General features: G+C 43.5%; 1 protein-coding gene across 3 annotated transcripts in view; it reads right to left on the minus strand.

Annotated features, from left to right (window-relative positions):
• Positions 1 to 1,132: 1,132 nt before the first annotated feature.
• LOC134353886 (protein phosphatase 1 regulatory subunit 29-like) overlaps positions 1,133 to 25,014 on the minus strand; it is a 533,538-nt gene continuing 509,656 nt past the window's right edge. For 2 of the 3 annotated variants that reach the window (XM_063062396.1, XM_063062395.1), the window contains one exon: positions 1,133 to 23,296. In XM_063062396.1, the coding sequence (XP_062918466.1) occupies positions 20,656 to 22,989 (2,334 nt within the window). In that variant the 5' untranslated portion in view covers positions 22,990 to 23,296 and the 3' untranslated portion in view covers positions 1,133 to 20,655. The remainder of the gene's footprint in view (positions 23,297 to 25,014) is intronic. The other variant, XM_063062397.1, reaches the window with a different exon arrangement.

Genomic DNA, 25,014 nt, shown 5'->3' on the forward strand with positions numbered 1-25,014 from the left:
CCAACCCGGATGTAGCACAGGGTTTGTTCCCATTCAGAGAGCACAGGCCCATATCTCAGCCACTGACTCTTACAAACCATTTCATTAGGGAAAAGCTAGAACTCCTTCCTGCACACTTTCTCTCCTAAATCATACAGCACAGAAGGCTCATAACATTCATGCAGATCATCAAACACACATCGATATTAATCCCATTTACTTGTCAAGCCCAGCACCTCAATATATGTATATGGTACAGAGGATTCTGCAGGAGGTTGGCCACTGCAAAGATCCCGTCTGATCTCATTTATATGTGAGGGTCTGCAGCCAAGAGAAGAATTTTCATCTTCCTTCCCACTGAGAGATATGGAACAGGTGATGGAAACTTCCCTGAATCACACAATTTAGGGCACAACAGTGATTGAATATTCCCACAGCAGTAGCTGCTATGGCATGAAGCTGCCAACTCATAAACACTGTTTCTGATGCCCACTGACCAACTCCCCAACCCCCATCTCTTGTTTATGAATCTCATGATATACAGTAATTGCTTCACCAATTGTGAGTTGAAATCCACAGGACAAGCCAATCATATAAGACCATATAGGCCATAAAACATAGAAGCAAAATTAGGCCATTCAGCCCATTAAATCTGTTCCACCATTCCATCATAGCTGATATATTATCCCTCTCAACTTCATTCTCCTGCCTTCTCCCTGTAACCTTTCACACCCTGACTAATCAAGAACCTATTAACCACCACTTTAAATATGCCCAATGACTTGGCCTCCACAGCCTTCTGTGGCAATGAATTCCACAGATTCACCACCCTCTGGCTGAAGAAATTCCTCTTCATCTCTGTTCTAAGGGGACGTTTCTCCCGTCTGAGTTGTGCCCTCCAGTCCTAAACTCCTCTGCTATAGGAAACACCCTGTCCACGTCCATTCCAGCTCAGCCTTTCAATATTCAATAGGTTTCAATGAGATCCCCAATCATTCTTCTAACCTCCAGCGAGTACAGGCCCAGAGTCATCAGACACTCCTAATACATTATCCCATTTCAGCATTCCAAAGAAGTCAGATTGTTTGATAATTCCAATGCTAATAGACACTAATATTAAGAAAACAAAGAGTCATTCCATTTGGTAGGATTTTATAGCAAATCTATTGCAAATATAGAAATAGATTTATTAAGTACAGAATTCAGGAAAGATTACTTGCAATTCAAAGTGGAACAGAGAGGTTTTTTTTTACAGAAAAAAAATCCATACACAACCAGTTAAACATGATTTAAACAGAGTCTAATCTGACTGCTACTGAGACCGGACTTCCACAAGTGCTCAACTTAAGGGCTCTCAAATTCTCTGCCACTGACCCACAGACAGAAACTTTCTGTGGCTGAGGAGATCCTGTGTCATTCTGCAGCAGAGATGGGTGGGTGCCATGACTTCATGATGGAGGCCTAACCTGTTGCCATGGTGACTGTGTTGGTTCAGTAAACTAATCAAAGTTGGCTGGGGAGCTTGCCAATATTTGTTGTTGTTGCTATAACCGTGAATTCATCTTTTATTGTTCCAGAACATACCTCTCCTACAATGCCATCATAGAGAGCATACTCACATCAGCCATTACTGTCTGGTTTGGTGCAATATCCCTTCACAATACACAGAAACTACAGTGAACTGTCAGGTCAGCAGGAAAGACCATTGGCTGCAGTCTACCATCACCGCAGGACTTGTATGGATCCAGGACAATGAAGCGGCCAGGAAAAGTCATTGCGGATCTACCCACCCAGCAAACTGCTGTTTCGGAAAGCCTCCTTCTGGAAAGCACCTTAAAACAAAAACTTCACAGCATCTTAAAAACTTCTACACCCAGGTAGCTAATGTGATCAACCATTCCAAAGCCCCACCCCTCTCCCCTCTATCTGTAACCCTGTCACTGCACTGCAAACACTTTAAACCACTTTATATAATGCTGTTTACTTTATAAATATATGCTGATATTTATATATTTATGCACTTTTTATTCCATTTCTGTACTTCTAACTTCATTTTTATCTAATTATTTATTATTTAGATAATTATTTATTATTTAGATGTTGCTTTTTTTTGCACGTTACACCCACACCACGATCCTTGATTCTTTCTTTATTTAAATAGGTTGTTCAGGTTTGAGTTCTGATGGGCTAGCCTGCCATTCCAACGTAGTCACCCATCTTCAGAACACAAAGCCATGGAAGACTGGTGACTGTCTCTAATACTTCAGTGCAAAGCATTAATGCGACAACTGCATTTTATTGATCCATAAATTAGACTCCCATACTGTAATCAGAACTGCTATAAGACTTTGACAACATTCTGTACTAGATCTCTTTTTTCTTTAATGAACTAGCTAATTAGTTTTCATCTACACTCAGTGGCTCCCTCCTATACCTAATAAAGTAGCTATTGAGTTTACTTCATGATCTTCTGCTGCTGTAGCCCATGCACTCTGAATTGTTGTGTAACCAGAGATTTTCTTCACACCACTGTTGTAACGTGTGGTTATTTGAGTTACTGTCACCTTCCTGTCAGCTTGAACCAGTCTGGCCATTCTCCTCTGACTTCTCTCATTAACAAGATGTTTTTACCCACAGAAATGCAACTCACTGGATGCTTTTGTGTTTTTCACACCACTCTCCATAAACTCTAGAGACAGCTGTGCCTGAAAATCCAAAGAGATCAGCGATTTCTGAGATTCTCAAACCACCCCATCTGGCACCAACAGTCATTCCACGGTCAAAGTCACTTAGATCACATTTCTCCCCCGTTCTGATGTTTGGTCTGAACAGCAACTGAACCTCTTGACCATGTCTACATGCTTTTATGCATTAAGTTGCTGCCACATGATTGGCTGATTTGATATTTGCATTAACAACCAGGTGTACAGGCATACCTAATAAAGCTTCCACTGAGTGTACATCAAAATAACTTAGCGTAAACATTAAAGTTTGGAGGTTTAACTTTAATCAATATTTAGTTGGTACGATTAAATTATCAGTCAATGACTGTTTCAAGTGCTCCTCTGGAGTCACTTGTGCTCCAGGTACCAGATGTGTAATGAAGGGCACCCTATTTGTGTATGATATGACCCAAAGCAGGAGCAGGTACTAAAGCAGCCACAGGCCGATAGATGTTCTGAATACGCCAAGTCCTGTGTTGTATTCAGCTGATGTGACTGCTTTACAGTAAGTGAATGGTACACCAGTTTCTAACTCATCCCACCCATCTCCCGCAACCCCTCCCACCAGCTGCTAGTACAGGTTCTCCCAGCCCTGAAAACACATTAGCAATGGGCCTCCAGATGTAGAGTATAATAATCCCTGCAGAACTGCCCCAGGAATGGAAGATTGCTCTTCCGACAATCACAGCAACAATACCTAGAGCCAAAAATATCAGAGAATCATTTAAAAAACTGTTTGGCTTGCCTCCTTCAAATTCCTTTGTTAGAATAGTCGGGGTAATGGCTACAGACAGCAACCAAATGTTGAAAGCCTCCGGAACTTCTCCAGGGTATTAGATTAATGGACAAGTGAATTTGAGTTATAGGTCTTGAATCCATGATCAGCCAATAGGAAGAGCTAATGTTGCAAGGCCAGAAACACAGGATCAAGATGAGACCACTTTCAACATCACAACTAATCTATGCCCTCACGGCATCTACTAACGTAATTCCTTAACAAAGATCCCATCAACCTCAGATATTTAATTAACAATTAACTCAGAATCAATGGTTGTTTCTGAACAGAATTCCAAATTTCTTTCACCTTGTACACATGAAGCGATTTTTAATTCAAGCCACCAACCCTGCTTCTAACTTTGAGGTAATTTTTCCAGTCTCTGAATCCTCACCAAAAGCAGTAGTTTCTCTGGAACTCTGCTATCAATTCCAATTTCTTCAGCTTCCACCGAATTACCCCTTAACCTTCAAAGTTCCAGTGAATACAAGCCTACTGTGTGTAATCCTTCCCTGTAAGTTAACCATGGGTAGTTGGACTATCCACCTGTTAAATGTTCATAACATTCCCTCTGCGGTCATTATACTCTTTCTCAGCCTAAGGTGATGTTCTCTGTTCAGTATTTTGAAACAAGCTATTAAGTGTTCTCCTTTCTAACTTGTGTGAAAAAATTGAAACGTGTTACCCATCCAGTAACACAGGCCTCATACAGGGAGCTCACTGCTTCTTCTGCCTTCCAGCTTCATCAATTCCTACCAATGGTCAGCACTCTTACATTAAAATTAACACACACACACACACACCACACACTCTCTCTCTCTCTCTCTCTCTCTCTCTCTCTCTCGCTCTCTCTCTCTCTCTCATCTGAGCCTTTGCCTGCCCCCAGCTATCCTTGATTATAAAGAGGTACAGACATTGGGGGGAGGAGAAAGTATGAATGAGGATGGAGGGAGTTGCAGAACAGGGATGGGAGTCTTCACCCCTCCACCCCATTGTAGATTGTCCCCACTGTTCCAGCTGAGGTTTCCTGACCCCCAAACACCACAACAATATCTTCACTCAGCCTAAACTATTACCACTGGGGACTCACTGAGGCAGGAAATCTCAGCATCTCTCAAGAGCATATTCTCCTAAATTCATCGAGAAACCTCTGACCTCAACACCTCTGCAATTGAGAAGTTCAATCAGGAAATAAGCGTCAAACAATATCTGACTGAACAGAACAACAACCTGACAGCACATCTGTCACCATGCGAAGATCTTAGCCGAACACTTTCATCGAAGTTCTTGCTAATTCCAACAATCTCCCTGCCTTCTCATGTTCAATCCTTGAGGTGTTTTCCGACTCGAGGAACATAGAGCATTACGTCACAGTACAGGTCCTTCGGCCCACGATGTCATGATGAACTTTTAACCTGCTCCAAGATCACCCTAAGCCTTTCCTCGCTTTGAGTTCTGAGGTTTTGTTGCTGTGTGTCTTTCAGAACAATCAATGGCCCCCAGTTTCTTCTGCACCCACTCTCAGCTGCAGTCACAGTGACACCTGGACAATCCGGAGCCAATCCAGTAAACGGACCTGTCACAAGAGCTGTCAATGCAACCAATCCAGCCAAAAGGTAGTTGGTTACCTCTCCCTTGATGTGGTCTACCCCTGTCAGCAAACAAGAACAAAGGCTCAGGAATGGCTGTTCATGTAGGATAAGTAAAGCCACCAATTTCTTGGCATTGGAAGAGACTGGCAGTTGTCAATTAAACCACCTTTAAAAATCGCAATTGTCGTCCCAGTTCTACACCTGTCACTGCTCTTGCTGATGGAGGGGTTTGCTGCAAGAGAGCCCGTAAGTCAAGCACCTGTGTGTGAAAAAGCCTCACCCGAGAGTGGCCGCAGCGGATCGGAAACCAGGGATAGACATGAGGCAGAATGTCCGTCGCTATCGGCAATCAGGGAGTCGAACTGGCGTCACAGTGAAAAGTCCTGGGAGAGAAATTCGTACCTGCAGCCAGGTTCACCCTACAACACCGGGTACCATGGTGATCCTCAGAGCACACTGCTCGAAATGACAATGGAGTCCTGTGACCCTGGGAGGAAAGATATTACCGTCAGACTTACAATGAGGCTCACCCCAAACAGGTTAGGTTGCCAACAGTTGAGGAACTTTTGAGTCAAGAATTGAAGATTTCTCCATTAAAATTCAAGGATGATTGAGTAATATAGAAATTAGATTGTCCACTTGCTTCTGTGTTTCACATGTCTGGAGTGTTGTGTCTTTATTGACTTCCTGCCAGAACTTTCATTGATACGATACTAGGTATTTACAGACTGTCCTTGCTAGCCCCTGCGCTGTGGGGGTGTGGGATGTTTACAGCCTTGATTGCTTCTGCCTCATGATTTTGGAGGTGATTAGGACCTCCCCTTCAGCTCCTCGCCCCTGTCTACCTACCACAAATGGAGAAGACAATGTCTGTGGGAGGTTACTCCATTTCCTTGTAAAATTTTCCATCCGAGGAGGGGTGGGAGTAGGGAGGAGGTTGTGGAATTGACCACACTAAACACAGGAGGAGGACAAGTGCCTGCTGATTTCTATGGAAGCCACGTTCAGGAACACAATTCACATTTCTTATGACAAAACATAAGAAATTGCAGATGAAATGTAATGCAGCCAAGTGAGAGGCATTGCACTTTGGGAGGACTACCACATGGTGAGCAGTAGGCACGGTGGAGTGTGGTACAACAGAGGCATCGGGGAGTAAAAAACCATAACTCCTTGAACGTGGCGTCACAGATAGATAGCGTCAAAAAGACAGTTTTAGAACATTTATTATTCAGTTATTTAGTGGAGTCTGACTCTTCGTGACCTCGTGGACCATAGGGTTTTCATGGCAAGCAGCCATGGAAGTAGATTGTCCGTGTAGACGCTGCTACAGCCCGGGTTAGGACCCAGCTGGGTTTGAACTCAGGATCATCTGCCTTGAGGTCCAGCGCTGATGCTACTACACCACCAGTGGCCCTTTGGCACATTGACCTTCAGAAACCAAAGTGTTGAGTACAGGAGTTGGAATGCTATGCTGAAGTTGTATAAGACATTAATGAGGCCTAACTTGGAGTATTGAGTGCAGTTTTGTTCACCTACCTACAAGAAAGATGCAAGTAAGATTGAAAGAGTACAGGGAAAGAAGGATGTTGCTGTGACTTGAGGAACAGAGTTACAGGGAAAGGTTGAGCAGGTTGCATATTCCCTGCAGCATAGGAGAATGCAGGGAGATTTGATAGAGATATGCAAAACTATGAACGGCATAGATAGGGTAAATGTAAGCAGGCTTTTTCCACTGAGGTTGGGTGAGACCAGAACTAAAGGTCATGAGTTAACAGTGAAAGGTGAGATGTTTAACGGGAACATGGGGAAGGGGGGAGCTTCTTCACTTAGAGGGTGATGAGAACTGGAACGAGCTGCAAGTGGAAGTGGTGGAATGTAACATTGAAGAGAAGTTTGGACACGTACATGGATGGGATGGGCAGGGAGGGCTATGGGCCAGATGCATGTCAATAGGACTAGGCACAATAACAGTTTGGCATGGACTAGATGGGCCAAAGGGACTGCTTCTGTGCTGTGGTATTCTATGACTCCACGACTCTGAGAGAGGAGAGATTTCTACCTCAGGCACAACGAACAGGAAGCACTTGTAAGAGTTCAACATTCCAGACAGTAAAGTGGCGCAAAGGTCATCAGGAGTTCAAGCACATTTGACACAAAGGAGATATTAGGTCAGGTGCTGACATGATTGACGGCAGTTTTAAGGACAACGTGCTCGAGAAGAATTTCCAGCGTTAAGGGCCCGGCACAATCACCGATTGTTCAGTGACTAAGTTTGGAGATGCATTTTAAGTGCAGCCTCATCAGAGACCAATACTGCTGACATTGCGTGAAGGTAAGTTCCCAAATTGCTTCTACAAACACCTGTCCAGAAGAGGACATTCTTTGTAACGGACAACTTCTCCTGGAATGAAAGCACTTACTTGCTAAGAGGTCGCTCATTCATGCTAACTCACAGTGCAGGGTGTTGGGATTCTTGGTAATCTATTCCTCCCTCCTGATCTATCCACTCCCTCTCTCCCTATTTCCTTACACCCCTGAAACTTAGCCTCTCTCACCTGTTAATCAACCCCTTTATATCTCTTCTTCCACTTACCTACACAAGGGTAATTTCCAGAACCCAATTTACCTACCAATGTAGGGGTAAGACTGGAGGGTCAAAGGCAGAGCGTGCAAACTCCACACAGGCAGTACCCAGTGTCAGGATTGAATAGGGATCTCTGGGGTAGTGAGACAATAATGCTGATCACTGCACCACAGTGCTAACTGACTGAACCAGAATAAATATGTGCATTGCGGTTTGTAAATATCATTACAAGCTGATCTTTTGATTTGAGTCTAACTGCAAGAAATATAAATGGGAGAAATGAGAGAGTACTTTTTCAGGATAGGTCACTGGGAGAGGAGGATATTAATGACTGATTGGTGACTTACAGGGAAAGTTCTACAAATATAAGGTTAGCACAAAATTAGATTAATAGTTTAAACTTAATCTTTTCTCCAAATTCTGCAGCTGGACAGGGATAAGTTAAAAGAGTTTTGAATTGTTGTGAAACTTGTTAACTTTGCGGCAGCAATACAATACAGCACATGATAATATAGAAAAAATTAATTACAATATTACAATAGGTAAATTAAGATAAGTAGTGTAAAAGCAGACATTTTTTTAAAGTAGTGAGGTAGTGTTCGTGGGTTTAATGTCCATTTAGAAATCAGATGGCAGACGGGAAGAAGCTGTTCCTGAATCAGTAGATAGATAAATAGATAGATAGAGAGAGAGAGAGAGAGAGAGATTGAGACATTCTTTTTTGAGACATTGTAAGAGTTGTTACTTAATATAACAATAAAAAGATTTGAAAGGAAAGAAAGAGATACATAGATGGATATGGAGATAGATAGATAGATAGATAGATAGAATGAGAAAGGGAGAAAGAGAAAGGTAGAAAGAGAGAGAGACAAAACAAAAGAGAAAGAAAGAAAGAAATGATAGAAGTAAACGTTGGGAAGGATGTGCTTCACAGGAAGGGTTACCAGATGGACGTGCAATCACTGACGCAAATCCAGTATTAGGGGGTTGATGTACAGGTTAATTCTCACAATTATTTCTGAGTATTGGGAGAAGTGACTGGAGAGATCTTAACCTGCAAGTGTTGAGAGAAAGAGGACAGTGATCTAGTCGAGCCTCAGAAAAGAAAGGCCTGTGAGATTTGGGACACAACTTTGCCGACTTTACCCACTGAGCCTCACCACCCCACAATCTGCCGATTTAACCATAGCCTACTCACAGAACTGACCAATTAACCCGCTAACTTTGGACTGGGTGTGGAAGTTGGAGCAGCCGCAGGAAGCCCGCGCTTCACGGGGAAGACGTACGAGCAGCTTACAGGTGATCTCAGAATTGAACTCTGAACTCTGAGCTGTAATAGAAACTCGCTAACTACCACACTATTGTGGCTTCTTTCCCTCCACCGTCAGCTTTCTGAACCACCCATGAACACAACCTCACTACTTTCACTCTTTTTGCACTACTTAACTTTATTTAGATACTTCGTACTGTAATTTATAATTTTTTTAATTTGCTGCACTGCTGCCACAAAACAGCAAACCTCATGACATATGTCAGTGATACTAAACCTGATTCTGAGCTGATTCATTTAATTCCACTTGTTTTCTTGTGTCCAACATGCAAATTCACACCACATGGAGTGAAAGCCAAAACTTCAAGCTATCAGAGGGGAGTGGGCCAAACGTGGGCAAATAGCAACGAGCTTAGATGGGCATCTTGGTCAGCATGGATGAGCTGAGCCGAAGGGCCTGTAGCCATCGCGTATTACTCTGCGCTGTGCTACCCTCTCAAATGACCCAGCTTGGGGCGCGTGAGGTTGGCGGAGTTCAGAGTTCATTTCCAGCGCTGTCTGTAAGGAGTCTGCACCTCCTCCCCGTGACTGCGTGGGTTTCCTCCGGGTGATCCAGTTTCCTCCCACAGTCCAAAGACGTACCAGTTAGTATGCTAACTGGTCATTGTAAGTTGTCCTGTGATTAGGCTGGGCTTAAATCGGTGGGCTGCTGGGTGAGACGATCTTGTTCCACGCTGTACCTCAATTAGCAAATAAATACATAAATTTCTGAGTTAATGGGTAATAAATGCCAGGGCTGGCATGTAAACTACTGCAACAGCTTTTTCTCCCTCTCTTTTTGCTCGACTTACTTAAGTTTTAAAATATATTTCTCTTTGTAATTTCTAGTGTTTATTATGTATTGCAATGTACTGCTACCACAAAACAACAAATTTCACAACACATCAGTGAAATTACACCTGATTCTGATTCTGATCAGCATCACTAACTCAGGGCTGAAATGTTCATAGAAATGCCAATTATTTGACATTGTAAGACCATAAGACATTGGAGCAGAATTAGGCCATTTGAACCATTGGGTCTGCTTCAGCATTCCATCATAGCTGATTTATTTTACCCCTCAACCCCATTCTTCTGCCTTCTCCCTGTAACCTTTGACACTGTTACTAGTCAAGAACCTAAGAACCTCCCCTTTAAATATACAGCCATCTATATTCAAAGTCAAGTAACAACGCAGTATGTAGGAAGGCAAGATTCCCCTTGTGAGGCAACTCATTGCTGCCACAGATGAACAGGTTGGCCAGGAAAATGAGTCTGTGTCCTGTCTGATGAGAAACACAGAAGCAAGAGTTCTTTTCGGGTTGAAACGTTAAGCCAAGTGAGGAGAAAATCAAAATCTTACCCTTTAAAGATCCAAAAGGATCATTAATCAACAACTGGGATGAGGCAGACGAGAACACATCAGAAATGTGGTCACTGGAATTGCGTGCACTTGGATAATTAAATTTCATTTCTATAAACATTGGAGCCAATTGTGCAGTCTGACTGTAAAATTTAAAACTGCATTTAGAGGCAGCCAGCAAAGAGCTGATGTTTCATTTTCTCTGACAGGTGTAATACATCCATAATTGTTTACTTAGGAAGGGGGGAAGATGCAGGAACACTACAAGCAGCGACTTTGACTCCATACTAAAGGAAACGTTAGGTTTGAGGAGCAGATTTTGGCAAGTTAGGTATCATACTTCCATTAGCCTCTTTTGACACAAGACTGTTCAAACTAGCTGTCCCAGCAAGCAGGTTCCTGCTCACTGAGATCAGAGACTACCTGGCTGACTACCATACACACTGACAGGCAGGGGAAGTGGCAGTAAGATTGAGAAGGTGTCCAATATCAAATGAAGTAGGGATGAGCCCTTGTCTCTACGCCCAGCCAGTGGGATAGTTTGCCACACTGGGAACAGAACCCTGACTCAGCCCAGGATCGGGGTCAACGTTCACTTGCTCCAGACCTTAACAGGACTGATGTATTTCTCTCTCTTCTCCATCCCTGTTTTCTGTCCAGCTCCTAAGCAGGCCTGTAGAAAGCGGTCTGTCACAATAAACAAAGTTGACAAACAGTCACATACACAACGATAATCTGTTCTGAAAATACATTAAATCATGCAATAAACACATCACTGTTGGAAGCGGGTGGGAGGGGAATTCTCTTTTTCTTTAGTTTCAACACCCCCCCCCCCCAACCCTGTCTCCCCTCCCACCCGGAACCATTTCTCCTCTTGTATTACAAAACTCACATTTCGATTATTTTTTGTAACAGTTTTTTTTTGGTGCATAAATTTAGCTGGAACAAGACCAAAGTTAAAAACCTCATTAAGAATGGACCGGATTACCATGGGTCCATCTAATTGTTGTTGTTGTTGTCGTCGTTGTTGTTGCTGTTGTTGTTGTTGTTGTTGTTGTTGTTGTTGAGGACGAGGCAGAGGCAGTATCCGGCCTGAGGAAGATGCCAAATTCTCTCCCACTTTTTGTGGCTGCTCATGGAAAAGTCTGTGAGATGGAAAAGCTACAGAGGACCAGTAAAGAATGGCAGGAAAACATACAGGAGATGTACAAGACCACTTGAAATACAGACACGTCTTGAACCAGGATTTAAAGGCATACAGTATTGTGCTTGAAACGTGCAAGCACTGTACCAAAGGTTATAAATATTTGTAAGTTTAAGTCAATTTGAGCTTTAGGCTAGTGAGAAGAGAAGGCTGAAAGTTACAATCCACTTTGGGTGAGCACATATGTTGGGCTGCAGTGGAAGAGCTACTGTATTCATTGAAGTGTGAAGTCTGGATAATGTCACTGTGACTTCTGGGGACTACTGAACCCAGCCTGATGGGCATAAACAAAAAATTACACTGAGCAAATCAAACATTTTGGGAGAAGGCTGCAAAGAAATTCCTCAAAAAAGAATTGCAATTGTCATCAGGAATGGTCCAATCAGGCAAGTAAAGTGACCTACATATTTCTGCCACAAAACCGAATGAGGAAGAATAATTCACCTTTGACATAAAAGAAAGGTCTAAAATTTACCATTCTCAGTATTGGCAGGGAAACCCCAGCTCCCTGTCTCATTTCTTTGTTAGTTTATAGGCAGGAATCTAGAGAACAGAGGGATCTGTTCAGATTACTGACTGCACTGGGTCTATATGTTACAGAAAGTGATTATATACAGACAGTGTTTGTGAAATTAGTTGGTGTATCAGTGGGAACAGGAGGAGGCCACCCTAATCTGTTCTGTCTTCCTGTGTACGATCTGCTTCTTAAGCCCATCTTCCTATCTTCCTGCCCCATTTGGGAACAAAACCTTATCAATCTCAGTTTCACATTTTTCACCATCATCATCCCCCTCAACCCTCCCCCGGTATCACCAGCTTTTGAAGGAGAGAGTTTCAGACCTCTCTTGGGTGAAGAAGTCACCTCTGAGCAGCTTCTGGACACCACCACCAGAGGAAATTCCCTCCACTGAATCCTTTAATCAGTTTAAACAGCTCAATTTCTATCAACTCTTAATCTCCTCTACTCATAGGATGTTCATATCTAATTATAATCATCATAATTTACTTCATAAAGCTCTGTTTCATTCTTCCTGGTGAGTCTACTCTGCAAGATTCACATCTCAAATTTTCCCAAAGTATGTCTGGAACTGCTTGCAGAATTGCAAATGGTAGCTAATGAGAGGGTTAAGCCACTGCAACTTAACTTGTGCCAGACCGTTTTGCAGAAAGAGCAGCTGAGGATGGTACCTCTGGACGAAATCCAGAGCGGTATTCAAAGTGGTGAAGGATTCGAAACTGCAAAGTGTGGTGGGGTATTGAGACCTGTCGTGTACTGCAAGAGATGTCATCAGAAATACCGAGAGGTGAAAGCCTCCTCCCTAGTGTGCAGATTTACTTAGGTTAACGCCCTTGTTAAATAGAGGACAAAGAGATGTCATAAAACTATCAAGGGGGATTATTTACTCATGGTTTAAGCATGTCCCATTCAGGTACCTGCACAGGTGGCAAACCTACAAAACCAGAGTGGATTTCTATTAGTGTTCACCAGCTTACACCTCTGCACTGACAACTGATCCATCCCCCTTCTCTGGAATACCTATTGTTCCATGTTGGTTTGGCACTTTTCCCTGTGAAATGTGATGTGTGGAGTTTACAGTATGTGCTCAGATGTGCAAATTAAAACTTAGTGCGATTCCTAAAACGGAAGCAAGATTCGCTGGGATTCCGCAGAAAACAAGTCTTAATCAGTCACTGTGTAAAACTGTTGGTGTTATTATTAAAAAAAGCTCTCCCTCTTTATAGAAGTTGAAACACTTAAACTAGGAATAGGCTGAGCTAAGTGAATCCACACCTATGTCATATGGTAAGGAGTGACAATTCTTTCTATACACATTTCCAGGTGGCCAATTAATCTTTAGGCTGGAGAACAAAATAAAAACTGGTTGAATCTTATTTTCAAGAGAGATCCAACCACAAACAAAAGAAAATCAGCAGATGCTGGAAATCCGAGCAACACACACAGAACGCTGGAGGAACTCAGCAGGCCAGGCAGCATCGATGGAAAAGTGTACTGTTGATGTTTCGGGCCGAAACCCTTCAGCAGGACCGGAGGGGAAAGATGAGGAGTCAGAGTAAGAAAGTGAGAGGAGGGCAGGAAGAACCTCAAGGTGATAGGTGAAACCAGGTGGGGTGAAGGGGTGAAGTAAAGAGCTCTGAAGTTGATTGGTGAAAGAGATACAGGGAAGGAGAAGGGGAGTCTCTTAGGGGAGGACAGAAGGCTGTGGAAGAAAGAAAAGGGGGAGGAGCACCAGAGGTGCGGTCCAATTAGAATCCATCCTCATATCAAACATTCATTTAATCTTGGCAAGTTGGCTTAGAAGTTAAGTACCTGGCTGATTTACTGAGATTTCTTTCAAGTAACTAATCTGGGGAAAGGCCAAATTGAGATGTTCATTGTGTTAAGCAGCAAAATGGCCTTCCTCTCTTTCTTGGGGTATGTTGGGGTAATGGTGGAGATATGGGATGAATATCTCGAGGTCAATGAATTCTACAGTGACAGCTGAGGCGTTTACATTCAAGTAAATCAATAAATTTGACGGTGTCAGGTTGTTGTCTTTCAGGAAAAAAAATCCACCATTTTTAACTGGCTTTGACTTAGATAATACTCCAAATCCAACAACATGATTGACTGTTAACAGCCTCCTCAGATCAGGGGCAACTGAGGATGGACAATAAATGCTAGCATTGCCTGCAATAACCACATCTCATGCAAAAATGTACAAAAATGCAACAGCTGGACAAACAAAACTGAACCAAAATGATCTCTGAATTCCTCTCTCTTCTCTTTTTCCTGCTTCTCTTTTATTTCTGGGAATTGTCACAATCACTAACTGATCATTAGATTTTAAATGAATTAGGTCCACAGGGCAGTTGCAGTATTTGTTATTGCACATATGGCCCCTCCCAACCTGCACAGAACAAAACAGCACTGGGGAGATAAGTGACCTTCATTCCAACTGCTTGGGGCTGTCTGAACCAACATGGATGAAATGCGTTGATCATCACAATTTTCCATATTACAATGTGTCACATCTTTGATTGGATAATATTTACAGGTCTTCCACATAAATACACAATTCCCAAGATTTGACATTAAGTTAAACATTTTTAAAGCATATAATGATAGTACAAAAAATATCAATGCTTGGCAGTGAAAATATCCTGTAGCGAAGCTCTGAGTTCGACAGCAGCTCCCCTCCCCAGTCACTGTTTCTCAGTCTTGCAGCCATTCATATAGTAAGATGCTTAAGATGACTTACAGGTGGTGAAGGGCATGGAGGAAATGACATGCCTTGAGCTAAAGTGCTAGGCTCTGACGCCGTCAGCTTGATCTTATCTCGGGAGGTCTATTTGATAAATTAAAGAGACTACAAAGATTCTTATTTCTGTAAAAAAACACACACACAGAAACAAAAATAGCATTGATTCCATTTGTTGACACAATCCATCTTGTATCATGACTTAGCAAACTGTTTACATTTGTGCCCGGGTAAGTGCTGAGGTACTCAGAGTAAGGTGGGTTGGGGACGGCTGAGCAAAAATGTGCCTTTATTTAACTGACACTAACTACATGCGGGCATTTGGGCATCCCCACTCCCCACAACCAAGGTGGTTTTGAGACTTTGATGTAACCATATGTAAGATCATGTCCCATACGGTTAACTCCAGCTCCCAGAGATCAATTTACCCAAGTGTGAATACTTCCCTACACTGGCGCCTGGTGATAAAGTTAAAGCACGCCCAGGCATAGGAGTTGGGCTTTCTCTGCCTCTGCAAGGGGACCTCAGAAAGGATCCTCTCCTGCACAATCACCTCCCCATCTCCTAACACACTGAACAAAGTTATCAGCTACTGTGAGTGACTAAGACGTTGCTTGACCACATGCCCTCAGCAACCTTGCTCTCTCACACGTTTTCCGCAGATCTCCACTGCCAAAGGGCTACTAGGTTCCTTACCCCGCTAAATCTGCTCTCGATTATTTCAGGAGCGCTAAGGAACTCAAGTTCTCCGTTCCTTTTGTCAGCATTTGGCTCTGAACATGTGCAGGTCAGTGAAGTGATAACAGATCAACGAGGAAGGATTAAACCCTCCATTTCCATTACTATAGCAAAATAATACACAGATGTGATCTGGAAAAGACTACTCTTACATCGCATTTCAGTATTATTAAGAAAGAAAAGCTCACAAATATAAAAATCTTTGCAGCTAACATTGTAAGGGAAGGTTGCAAAATGCTCTTAGGTTGGGTGGAAGGGCAGATGTTTCTGACAAGGTGAAATGAAAGCTATTTTTTTCCCTTCCATTATCCACTTCCCCCCTGAGCTTTGGACAGAACATGCTGGAGGAATGTTGATTTGAGCTTGTGGAAGGGTTATTCAGTATGTGGCATGGGGCATTAGACCATCTTGGTGGTGCCCTTCCCTGGAGGAACTCGGCAGGTCAAGTAGCACCGCTGGAAGGGAATAAACTGCCGACATTTCAGACAGAAACACTTCATCAGATTCTCATGGTTTTAAGTCCACATTTTGGCTGAGACCCTTCATCAAGCCCTGATAAAGGGTTTCAGCCCAAAATGTTGATGGGTTATTCCCTCTGTAGATGCTGCCTGACCTGCTGAGTTCCTCCAGCATTTTGTGTGTGCGTTGCTCTGGATTTCCAGCATCTGTGTTTGTGATTCAGTGTCCTTCCCTGGATGAGGTAAAAGAGTCCAAGCTGAGGCAACTTGGGAAAGGAAAATCAGACTAATGGGTAATCTGACAGACTAGAAGAAATGAGGAATTGGGGTGATTTAAATTCTAACTTCATTTCTCCAGCGTGAACGTACCACTACAATATTTAGCACATAAATCTGTTGTGTATTATCAAACCAACAAGGAAAAATGGTAGCACCAATCTACTGCTGGCAGTGATTTTGACAAAACTCAGAAAGGAATTATATGACATCTCTCTGTCCTTTGTTTTATCAAAGGTTAATCCACATATTATAGTGTTTCAAATATAGTGACTGAATAGTGAATATCATAGTAAAAAGAACAGAAAATATTCTTTTGTCAAATGCAGTAAATGTGCAACATGACAAACATGTAACATGGCCACTTTATTAGGTACACCTGCTCATTAATGCAAATATCTAATCAGCTAGTCATGTGGCAGCAACTCATTGAATAAAAGCATGCAGGCAAGGTCAAGGGGTTGAGTTGTTCCAATCAACCATCAGAATGGGGAAGAAATGTGATCTAAGTGACTTTGACCATGGAATGATTGTTAGTGCCAGACAGAATGATTTGAATATCTCAGAAACTGATGATCTCCTCGGATTTTCATACACAGCAGTCTCTAGAGTTTACAGAGAATGGTGCAACAAACAAAAAAAAACATCTATTCTGAGGATGAAAGCACCTTGTTACTGAGGGAGGTCAGAGGAGAATGGTAGACCGGTTCAAGCTGACAAGAAAACGACAGTAACTCAAATAATCACACGTTACAAAAGTGATGTGTGGAAGAACATCTCTGAGCACACAACACGTCAAACCTTCAAGTCGATGGGCTACAGCAGTGGAAGACCACGAGCAAATGTTGTACAATGGGACTTTGGAGTAGAAGTCTATAGTTCTGAGAATGGCAGTGTAGGGTGATGAGGAAGGCATTTGATATGCTTGCCATGATAGACTGAGACATAGGGAATCCCTGCGATCCCATGTTCCTCCAGGTGCTCCGGTTTCCTCCCACATTCCAAAGATGTACTATTAGCATTACGGTTAGTGAGTTGTGGGAATGGTACGTCGGTACTGAGAGCGTGGCAACACTTGCAGCTGCCCACGCGCCATCCTTGGACTCCGATGGTCAAACGATGCATTTCAATGTATGTCTCAATGTTTCATTGACGAGTAAAGCTAATCTCTCTAATCTCTCTTTAAGAATTGTAATGTTATGTTGCAGCTAATTAAAACATCAGTTAGACCACATTTGGAGAATTGTATACAGTTCTGGTCTCCACACTATGGGAAGGATGTGGTGACGGTGGAGAATGCTGAAGAGATTCACCAAGATTTTGCCTGGAACATGGAACATAAGAGGCTGAGGATTGACCTTATAATATAGTCTTTTTCCCAGGGGAAGGCGATCTATAATGAAACGGTACTCATCTATAAGATGAAAAAGGAGAAATCCGAGGATAATTAAAGGGATTTTACAGAGAGGGTGCTGATTATTTGGAACAAGCTGCCAGAGGAGGCAGTGAAAGCAGATACAATTACAATATTTAAAAGGTATTTGCAAGGGTACTTGGATAGGAAAGGCAGAGAGAGATATGGACCTAATGCAGGCAAATAGAGGTTGCATAAACTGGCATCATGGTAGCTATGGACAAGGTGGGCTGATGGGCTTGTTTCGATTTGATTCTATGATTCTGTAACTGACTTTCAGAAACAATGTTCAGAGCTCATACCATGTTCTGGTGAAAGCAACCCAGGTCAGCTTTCTCATGTAGCTCCCACCATTCCACCCCATGGTGCTTTGCCACCAATTCATGTAGGAAGACATAATTCACAACTTATCTGTAAATGACTAACTAGTTAGTCAACTCCATATGACCATAAGACCATAAGATATTGGAGCATAAGATATTTGGACCATTGAGTCTGCTCTGCCATTCTATCATGGCTGATTTATTATCCCTCTCAACCCTCTTCTCCTGCCTTCTCCGCGTGACCTTTGACACCCTGACTAATCGAGAACCTGTTAACCTCTGTTTAAAATATAACCAATGACTTGGCCTCCAAAGCCGTCTGTGACAATGAATTGCACAGATTTGCCACCCTCTGGTGAAAGAAATTCTTTGTCATCTCCGGTCTAAATGGACACCCCTGTTTTCTGAACCTGTGCTAATTGGTCCCATGACGGAGAAATATAGGCCAGAGTTTCAGAACTACTGGACTCAAATCAGATCTTAGTGATTCAACAGATTTTAGCTTATCTAAAAGATGATGATTTTCCACCTATTCTGCACTAAAAGGTATCTTAAAGGTAATGGCCAAGCATGAATAAAGGAAGTCAACATGCTCCTCAAGCCCAACTGTGAAGACAAGGAAGTTGACTTTTCCAATCAGGTGTCCAACATTATCCTCAATGTACCATTTAATTGTTGTTTCACAGGAATTGAACCGCTTTTTCGGTCAAGACACTGAGAGATTTGCCTTCTGCTGGGTTAAATGCACATCGAGTAGAATCCATTCCATGTATTCTATTTCCTCATTTTGGTTCCATTAAAGACTATTGGACTTGGACAGAACTGAAGAAGCAGAGAATGATACAGTATCAAGGGCAAATTTCTACCAAGGGTGTACAGGTCTGGAATTCCTTAAGCAAATAGGAGGTTTATGGATATTTTATCAAGGTGGGTGAATTAATGATGGCAATTTTAATCATCTGGTTGGATGGATAAGTACAGAATATGGTATCAAATGTGGATTTTATATGGCTGTCCAGTACCATCATCATAGCATCCATCCAGATTAGAGTGCCGATCACCCTAGCATGCAGACCCCTCACTTTTTTCAGCAGTGCCTCCATTTTCTGAGGAGATTAAGGCAAGCGAGGATCCTCGCGCCCCCCCCACCCCCGATTCTAACCAATTTTTACAGGAGCACCATTGAAACTATCCTGACCAGCTGCATCGCTATCTGCTACGGGAATTGCAAGGCATCTGACCACAAGTCCCTACAAAGGATTGTGAGGACTGCTGAGAGGATCATCAGGGTCTCTCTTCCACCCCTCCGAGATATTTATCAGGAGGCAGGACCCTTAGCACTGTCAAGGATCCCTCCCATCCGTCCAACAATCTCTCTGACACTCTACCATCAGGCAGGAGGTAACGTAGAATTAGGACAAGATCTGTTCGGATGGGAAACAGCTTCTTCTCCCAGGCCGTAAGACTACTGAACTCCCTGCCACCACCCAGGTCTTACCATGTATGAAACGTATGCTGTTTACTTTTTAACTTGTGTCACAAATGCAGCTTATGCTAAATATATAGCATCATATATTTTATTGTTTGTTAATTGATTTGTGGTAATATTACTTTATGTGTAGTGCATGAGTTAAATGTTTTGTGTTGTGCACCTTGGTCTGAAGGAATGTTGTCTTGTTTGGCTGTATACATGTATATGGTTGGATGACAATAAACTTGAACTTGGACTTGAGGTGAATTAGCTTAAGACAGCCTGTGGTGCTTCACTTGGCAGTCAGATCCATTACTGGAAGCTGGAGGAAGCACACATTGTTGAATGTTCATCTAGCTTTGAAGGAAGGGAATCAGGTCAATGGGAATGAAGATCAGGCAGTCGTAGAATGGACAGAGAGTCAAAACCATGAAAGGCAAAGAATGTCCCACCGCCTCCTCTATCTCCCCCCACGTCCTACTCCCACACACCCTTGAGCTCAAGATCTACCGCTTCCAGGAGCTCAGCTGGTAATGTTAGTGGAAATCATGTTCAGTAAGTTTCTTACAGTAACATATCTTTCTATTAATCCCTTTAGGTTAGTATCTGTCAAGAATGAAACCGCCTATGAATGTTACCAGCATTAACACAATAAAAATTTCTACATAACCAGATTATTTTCAGTGCTTAACATGAATGAGATTTTATCTCAAAAGTACTTCCTCTGAGTGAATAGCTCTGACCATCTTACTTTCCCATATCAGGATTCTGGTCTCCCTCTCCTTAACTGGCATGCTAACTTAAAACAATGAAGTTAATTTAAAGAGGGCAGTGGAAACTGAGCCCTCAGGGTGGGACATATCGATTTTGGGGCTATGGGGAAGGTGAAGTTATGGGAAGAGGCAGGAGAGAAGATCTGAGGCCAAGATCAGATCAGCCATGATCTTTCTGAATGGTAGACTAGGCCAGGGGGCCGAATTACCTTCTCATGCTGCTATTTCCTATGTAGCTTGGTTAAACTGGCTGAACCATCAAAAGAGGAAGGGTGTTGACAAAAAAATATTTTGGGGGCACTTTATGGACTTAGAAAATGAGAAAATCTGAACATTAAATAGATGAAAAGGACCCATTAACCCTACATTTGTTCTCTCTGTAAACTTATCAATGCAGTCTTGTGCCCCAGTCACATTTTCTGTTGAGCAGATACACCTTTCCAATAATCTAAAATATCATGTAAGTCTTCATCTTTAGCAAACTGGACTTTTTTTCGCAAGGCGTGTCCAGCGGCCATATACACCTCCTCCCGAGGGTGCTTTTTATAGGGACGGAATCTCTCCCAGATCTTGAGAGTGCTTTCCGACGAATATTCCGGGCTGGAAGAATATCCAGAGAACTGGTGTCTGGGAGAGAGCTGGGAGTAGGCAGAGTCCCTTTTGGATCGGGAGAGTGGCTTTAATAACGCGGACCTCTCTCTTATAGTGTCCCCATGTTCTTCGTAGTATAAGGCAGGGAAGGAGTGGCGATGCTCGCTGCTGTGGTAGGTTTGCTGTACCTCCAGATGGTGGATCTCTCCCGCTGCCACAGAAGGAAGACGCTTTAAGGAGGTGGGGGCCGGTGCACTCTTCTCGATGTATTTTGACTCTGCCTTGGAAGGAGGTTCGGGAATGTCGAGGCTGAAGACACGCGCGCTCTTCCCGGAGCCGCTCGATGAGATGCTGCAACGCTTTCGGGCCGCGTCCGCGCTGCTCTGGCGCTGCAGCGGGTAACCCCCTTCCTTGTAGGTGGGCGAGAGGAAACCGGGCCTCTCCAACTGGGAGGAGGAGGTGCTGGGCGTGATCTGGCGGTCAATGGACACCTCGGAGTCGGTGCCTATAAAGGCAGCGGAGTCCAGTTTCAATGCATCAATACAGTTGTTAATGATCTGATTGACCTTGTCCACCTCTTGGGCAATGGTAGAGATCTCTGCAGTTGACCCTTGCCCATTGTCTGTCTGTTTGGTCTCCTCTTCCTTGCGTTCTAAGGTCTCCCCAGTACGGACTTCGATATAGTTGCCCTTGGTGGTCTTGGGGGTCTCATTTATGTCCATTGGTTTAAATTGTCCTTTATCCCCTGACACAGATGGTAGCGAGGACATCCTCGATACCGAAATCGGCTGCTCGTGGAACTTCTGCATCTGGTGTATCATACTGCTGGTCTCAGACTCAGGCCCATACCTCATCTCCAAGATGGTCTTCTTAACATTAATGGACTTCTGCTTCTCCTCTTGGATCCTTCTTTTCCGCAGGCAGTAGTAGACCACACCCAGCACGATGACCATGCTAAACAAGCACCCCAGGATGGTCATGATGTAATGGGTGGTGGTGGAAGAATTGGAGGGCTGGCTTATCATCCTCCCTCTAGTCGCAAAGGTCAGGCAGGTGTGGTTGAACCTCTGTGACTTCTGGATGGAAGCCACGCAGAAGGTGTAATCAGTCAGGGCCTTCAGCTTCTCCAGCTTAATGTATTCCTTCCGGTTGCGCAGGTTGGTGACGTCTGAAACATAACTGTTATTGTACTGAACTAGGATGTACATTCTGCTGTAGGGAGAAGGGATCTGAACGACCAGGGTGGCTCCGGTGATGGTCACGTGGTGCAGTTTGATGGTTGGGCTATTCGAGGCGTCCAATGTGAATGTTGTAATCGGCTCTGTTGACGAGAATTCGGCCGGGTTAATCCCCGAAGAGTAGGTTTCAGGGTCTTTGGAAGCCATGGGCGTAGAGAATGGAATGATCTTGACACCGTTCCGGCAAGAGGAAGCAAGGAGGGTGATGGCATTCCGGTGGCTGTTGGGCCTTGGGCTCAGGAGAGGGTAGCCCGCGTATTCTGCTGGACTCTCACACTGAAGCCGATCGTAGGTCTTGGTGATGTTGTTGAACTCGGCAAGCCAGTTGAGAAAGCCAACCAGCTCGCAGGAGCAGTTGAACGGGTTACCTGCCAGCTCACACACCATCAGACCGCTGAGGCTGGTGAACGTGCTGCCCTCTAGTTTCGCCAACCTGTTGGCAGACAGGTCAATGCTGATGAGGTTGGGGCACTCCCAGAAACTGTTGACCGAGATGCTCTCGATCAGGTTGTGCTGGACATACATGTACTCCAGCCTGGTTAGTCCTCGGAACATGTTCTCCGTGAGGTTGGTCAGCTTGTTGTAGCCCAACTGTAGCACACGCAGATTAGACTGAACCAAAAATGCCCCGTCTTCGATGTAGCTAATCTCGTTCTTCGTCAGGTTCAAGTCAGTTAGGTTGCCGAAGCGACTGAGGGAACTGTACAGGAGAACCTTCAGCTTGTTCTCGTTGAGGCGAAGGTCCAGTACAGTGCTGTTAATATGCTGAGGAATGGACTCGTAAGGAGGTTGGTTCTGACTGCAGATGGCCAGCCAAACATAACCTTTCTCCCCTTCAATCAGCCAGCAATCTCCACATGCGTTGCCAATCTGGCTCAGTAGAACAATTGCCACTAACAGCCCAACACGGGCCATTCTTGATAAAGCAGCAACTAACGCTTAACACAGTTCTAGTAGTGAGGAGTGGCTACCATTAGTTTCAAATATAACCAGCAGCAGTGGATCAGTTCCTGTCATATCTGTGTTCATTGCTTTTAACAAATGGAAGCACTTGACAAATAAAAGTTGAATGAAGGAGAAGGAATCGAGGTTTTTCTTCAATGCTCCTGGGATATTTTCACTTCTTCAAAAGCCCATCCTTTTGAACAATAGTTCACTCTCTGGATTCTCATTCAGAAGCGAGATGCTCCAGGTCGTTCAGACGTATCGTGATCAATAAACCCTGCATCAATAAGACAAACAACAAATTACTGACAGGACTTTATCAGAAAAGGGATCACACCTACATTTTGTTTTCAACAGCATGAAATAAACTGACATTTAGACCATAAGATATAGGAGCAGAATTAGGCCATTTGGCCCATCGAGTATGCTCTACCATTCCATCATGGCTGATTTATTATCCTTCACAACCCCATTCTCCTCTTTTCTCCCTGTAACCTTTGACACCCTGATTAATTAAAATACCATCAACCTCCACTTTAAATATACCCAATGACTTGGCTTCCAGAGCCATAGGTGGCAATGGATTCCACAGATTTACCACCCTCTGACTAAAGAAATTCCTTCCTGATGGGCCAAATTTTGCTCCTATGTCTTCTGAGCTTATGACAGGCATTCTAAGTCCCAACATTGGATGCTTAAGAAAATATTGCCTCTTTTTATTCTTTTGCCAATCACTCCTATTCTATGCAACACTCACCAACAATACACACCTTTATTCTAAGTTTTTGGCCCACCCTTGGCCCGAAATGTCATATGGTCTTATGGTGTTCCGCCAATAGGAGCAGTCCTTTATTGCCAACACCCTGCAGGATTCGATAGACCTCTATCAGATTCCATCAAATACCCTTTTATTAGCCGGAGCATGTCACAATCCTCTGAGACCTTTGAGTGGGTGCAGTTTTTTAAACATCTGTGGCTCTGCCTGGTTCTCGGTTACAATCTCACATTTTTCACCTTCTCTTTGGTGCCTCCTGAGCTCAAATAGTTTGATGTAACCGGAGTAATCTCCAATTACTCCAAGGGTCTCGGCCCAGAACATGCACTGTTTATTCAATTCCATAGATCAGGGGTTTCCAGCCTGGGGGCTATGGAATCCTTGCTTAATGGAATTGATCCATGGCATAAAAAAGGCCAAGAACTCATGCCACAGATGGTGTCTGACCTGCTGAGTTGCTCCAGCACATTGTGTGTGTATCACCAATCCAAGCCTCACCTATCTTGCACAGTGGACACCACTGCCAAGAAAGCCCAGCAGCACCTCCACTTCCATAAAACCATAAACCATAAGATACAGGAGCAGAATTAGGTAATTTGGCCCATATAGTCTGCTCCATCATTTCTTCATGGCTGATCCAATTTTCCTCTCAGCTCTAATTTCTTGCCTTCTAACCCTATCTCTTCATGCCCTGACCAATCAAGAATCTGTCAACCTCTACTTTAAATATACTCAAAGATTTGGCCTCCACAGCTCCATGGGGCAAAGAATTCCACAGATTCACCACTCTCTGTCTAAAGAAATTCCTTCTCATCTCCATTCTAAAAGGACACACCTCTATTCTGAGGCTGCACCCTCTGATCTTAGACTCTCCCACCACAGGAAGCATCCTCTCCACATCCACTCTATCAAGTCACTATTCAATAGGTTTCAATGAGGTCACCCCTCATTATTCTAAATTCTAGCGAAAGCAAGCCCAGAGCCATCAAATGCTCTTCATATGACAAGCCATTCAATCTTGGGATCATTTTCGTGAACCTCCTTTGAACCCTCTTCAGTTTCAGCACATCCTTTCAAGATAAGGGGCCCAAAACTGCTCACAAAACTCCAAGTGAGGGCTCACCAGTGCTTTATAAAATTTCAACATTACGTCCTTGTTTTTATATTCTAGTCCTCTTGAAATAAATACTAACATCACATTTGCCTTCCTCACCATAGAC

This window comes from Mobula hypostoma, chromosome 11 (genome assembly GCF_963921235.1).
Source record: "Mobula hypostoma chromosome 11, sMobHyp1.1, whole genome shotgun sequence".
Lineage (NCBI taxonomy): Eukaryota > Metazoa > Chordata > Chondrichthyes > Myliobatiformes > Myliobatidae > Mobula > Mobula hypostoma.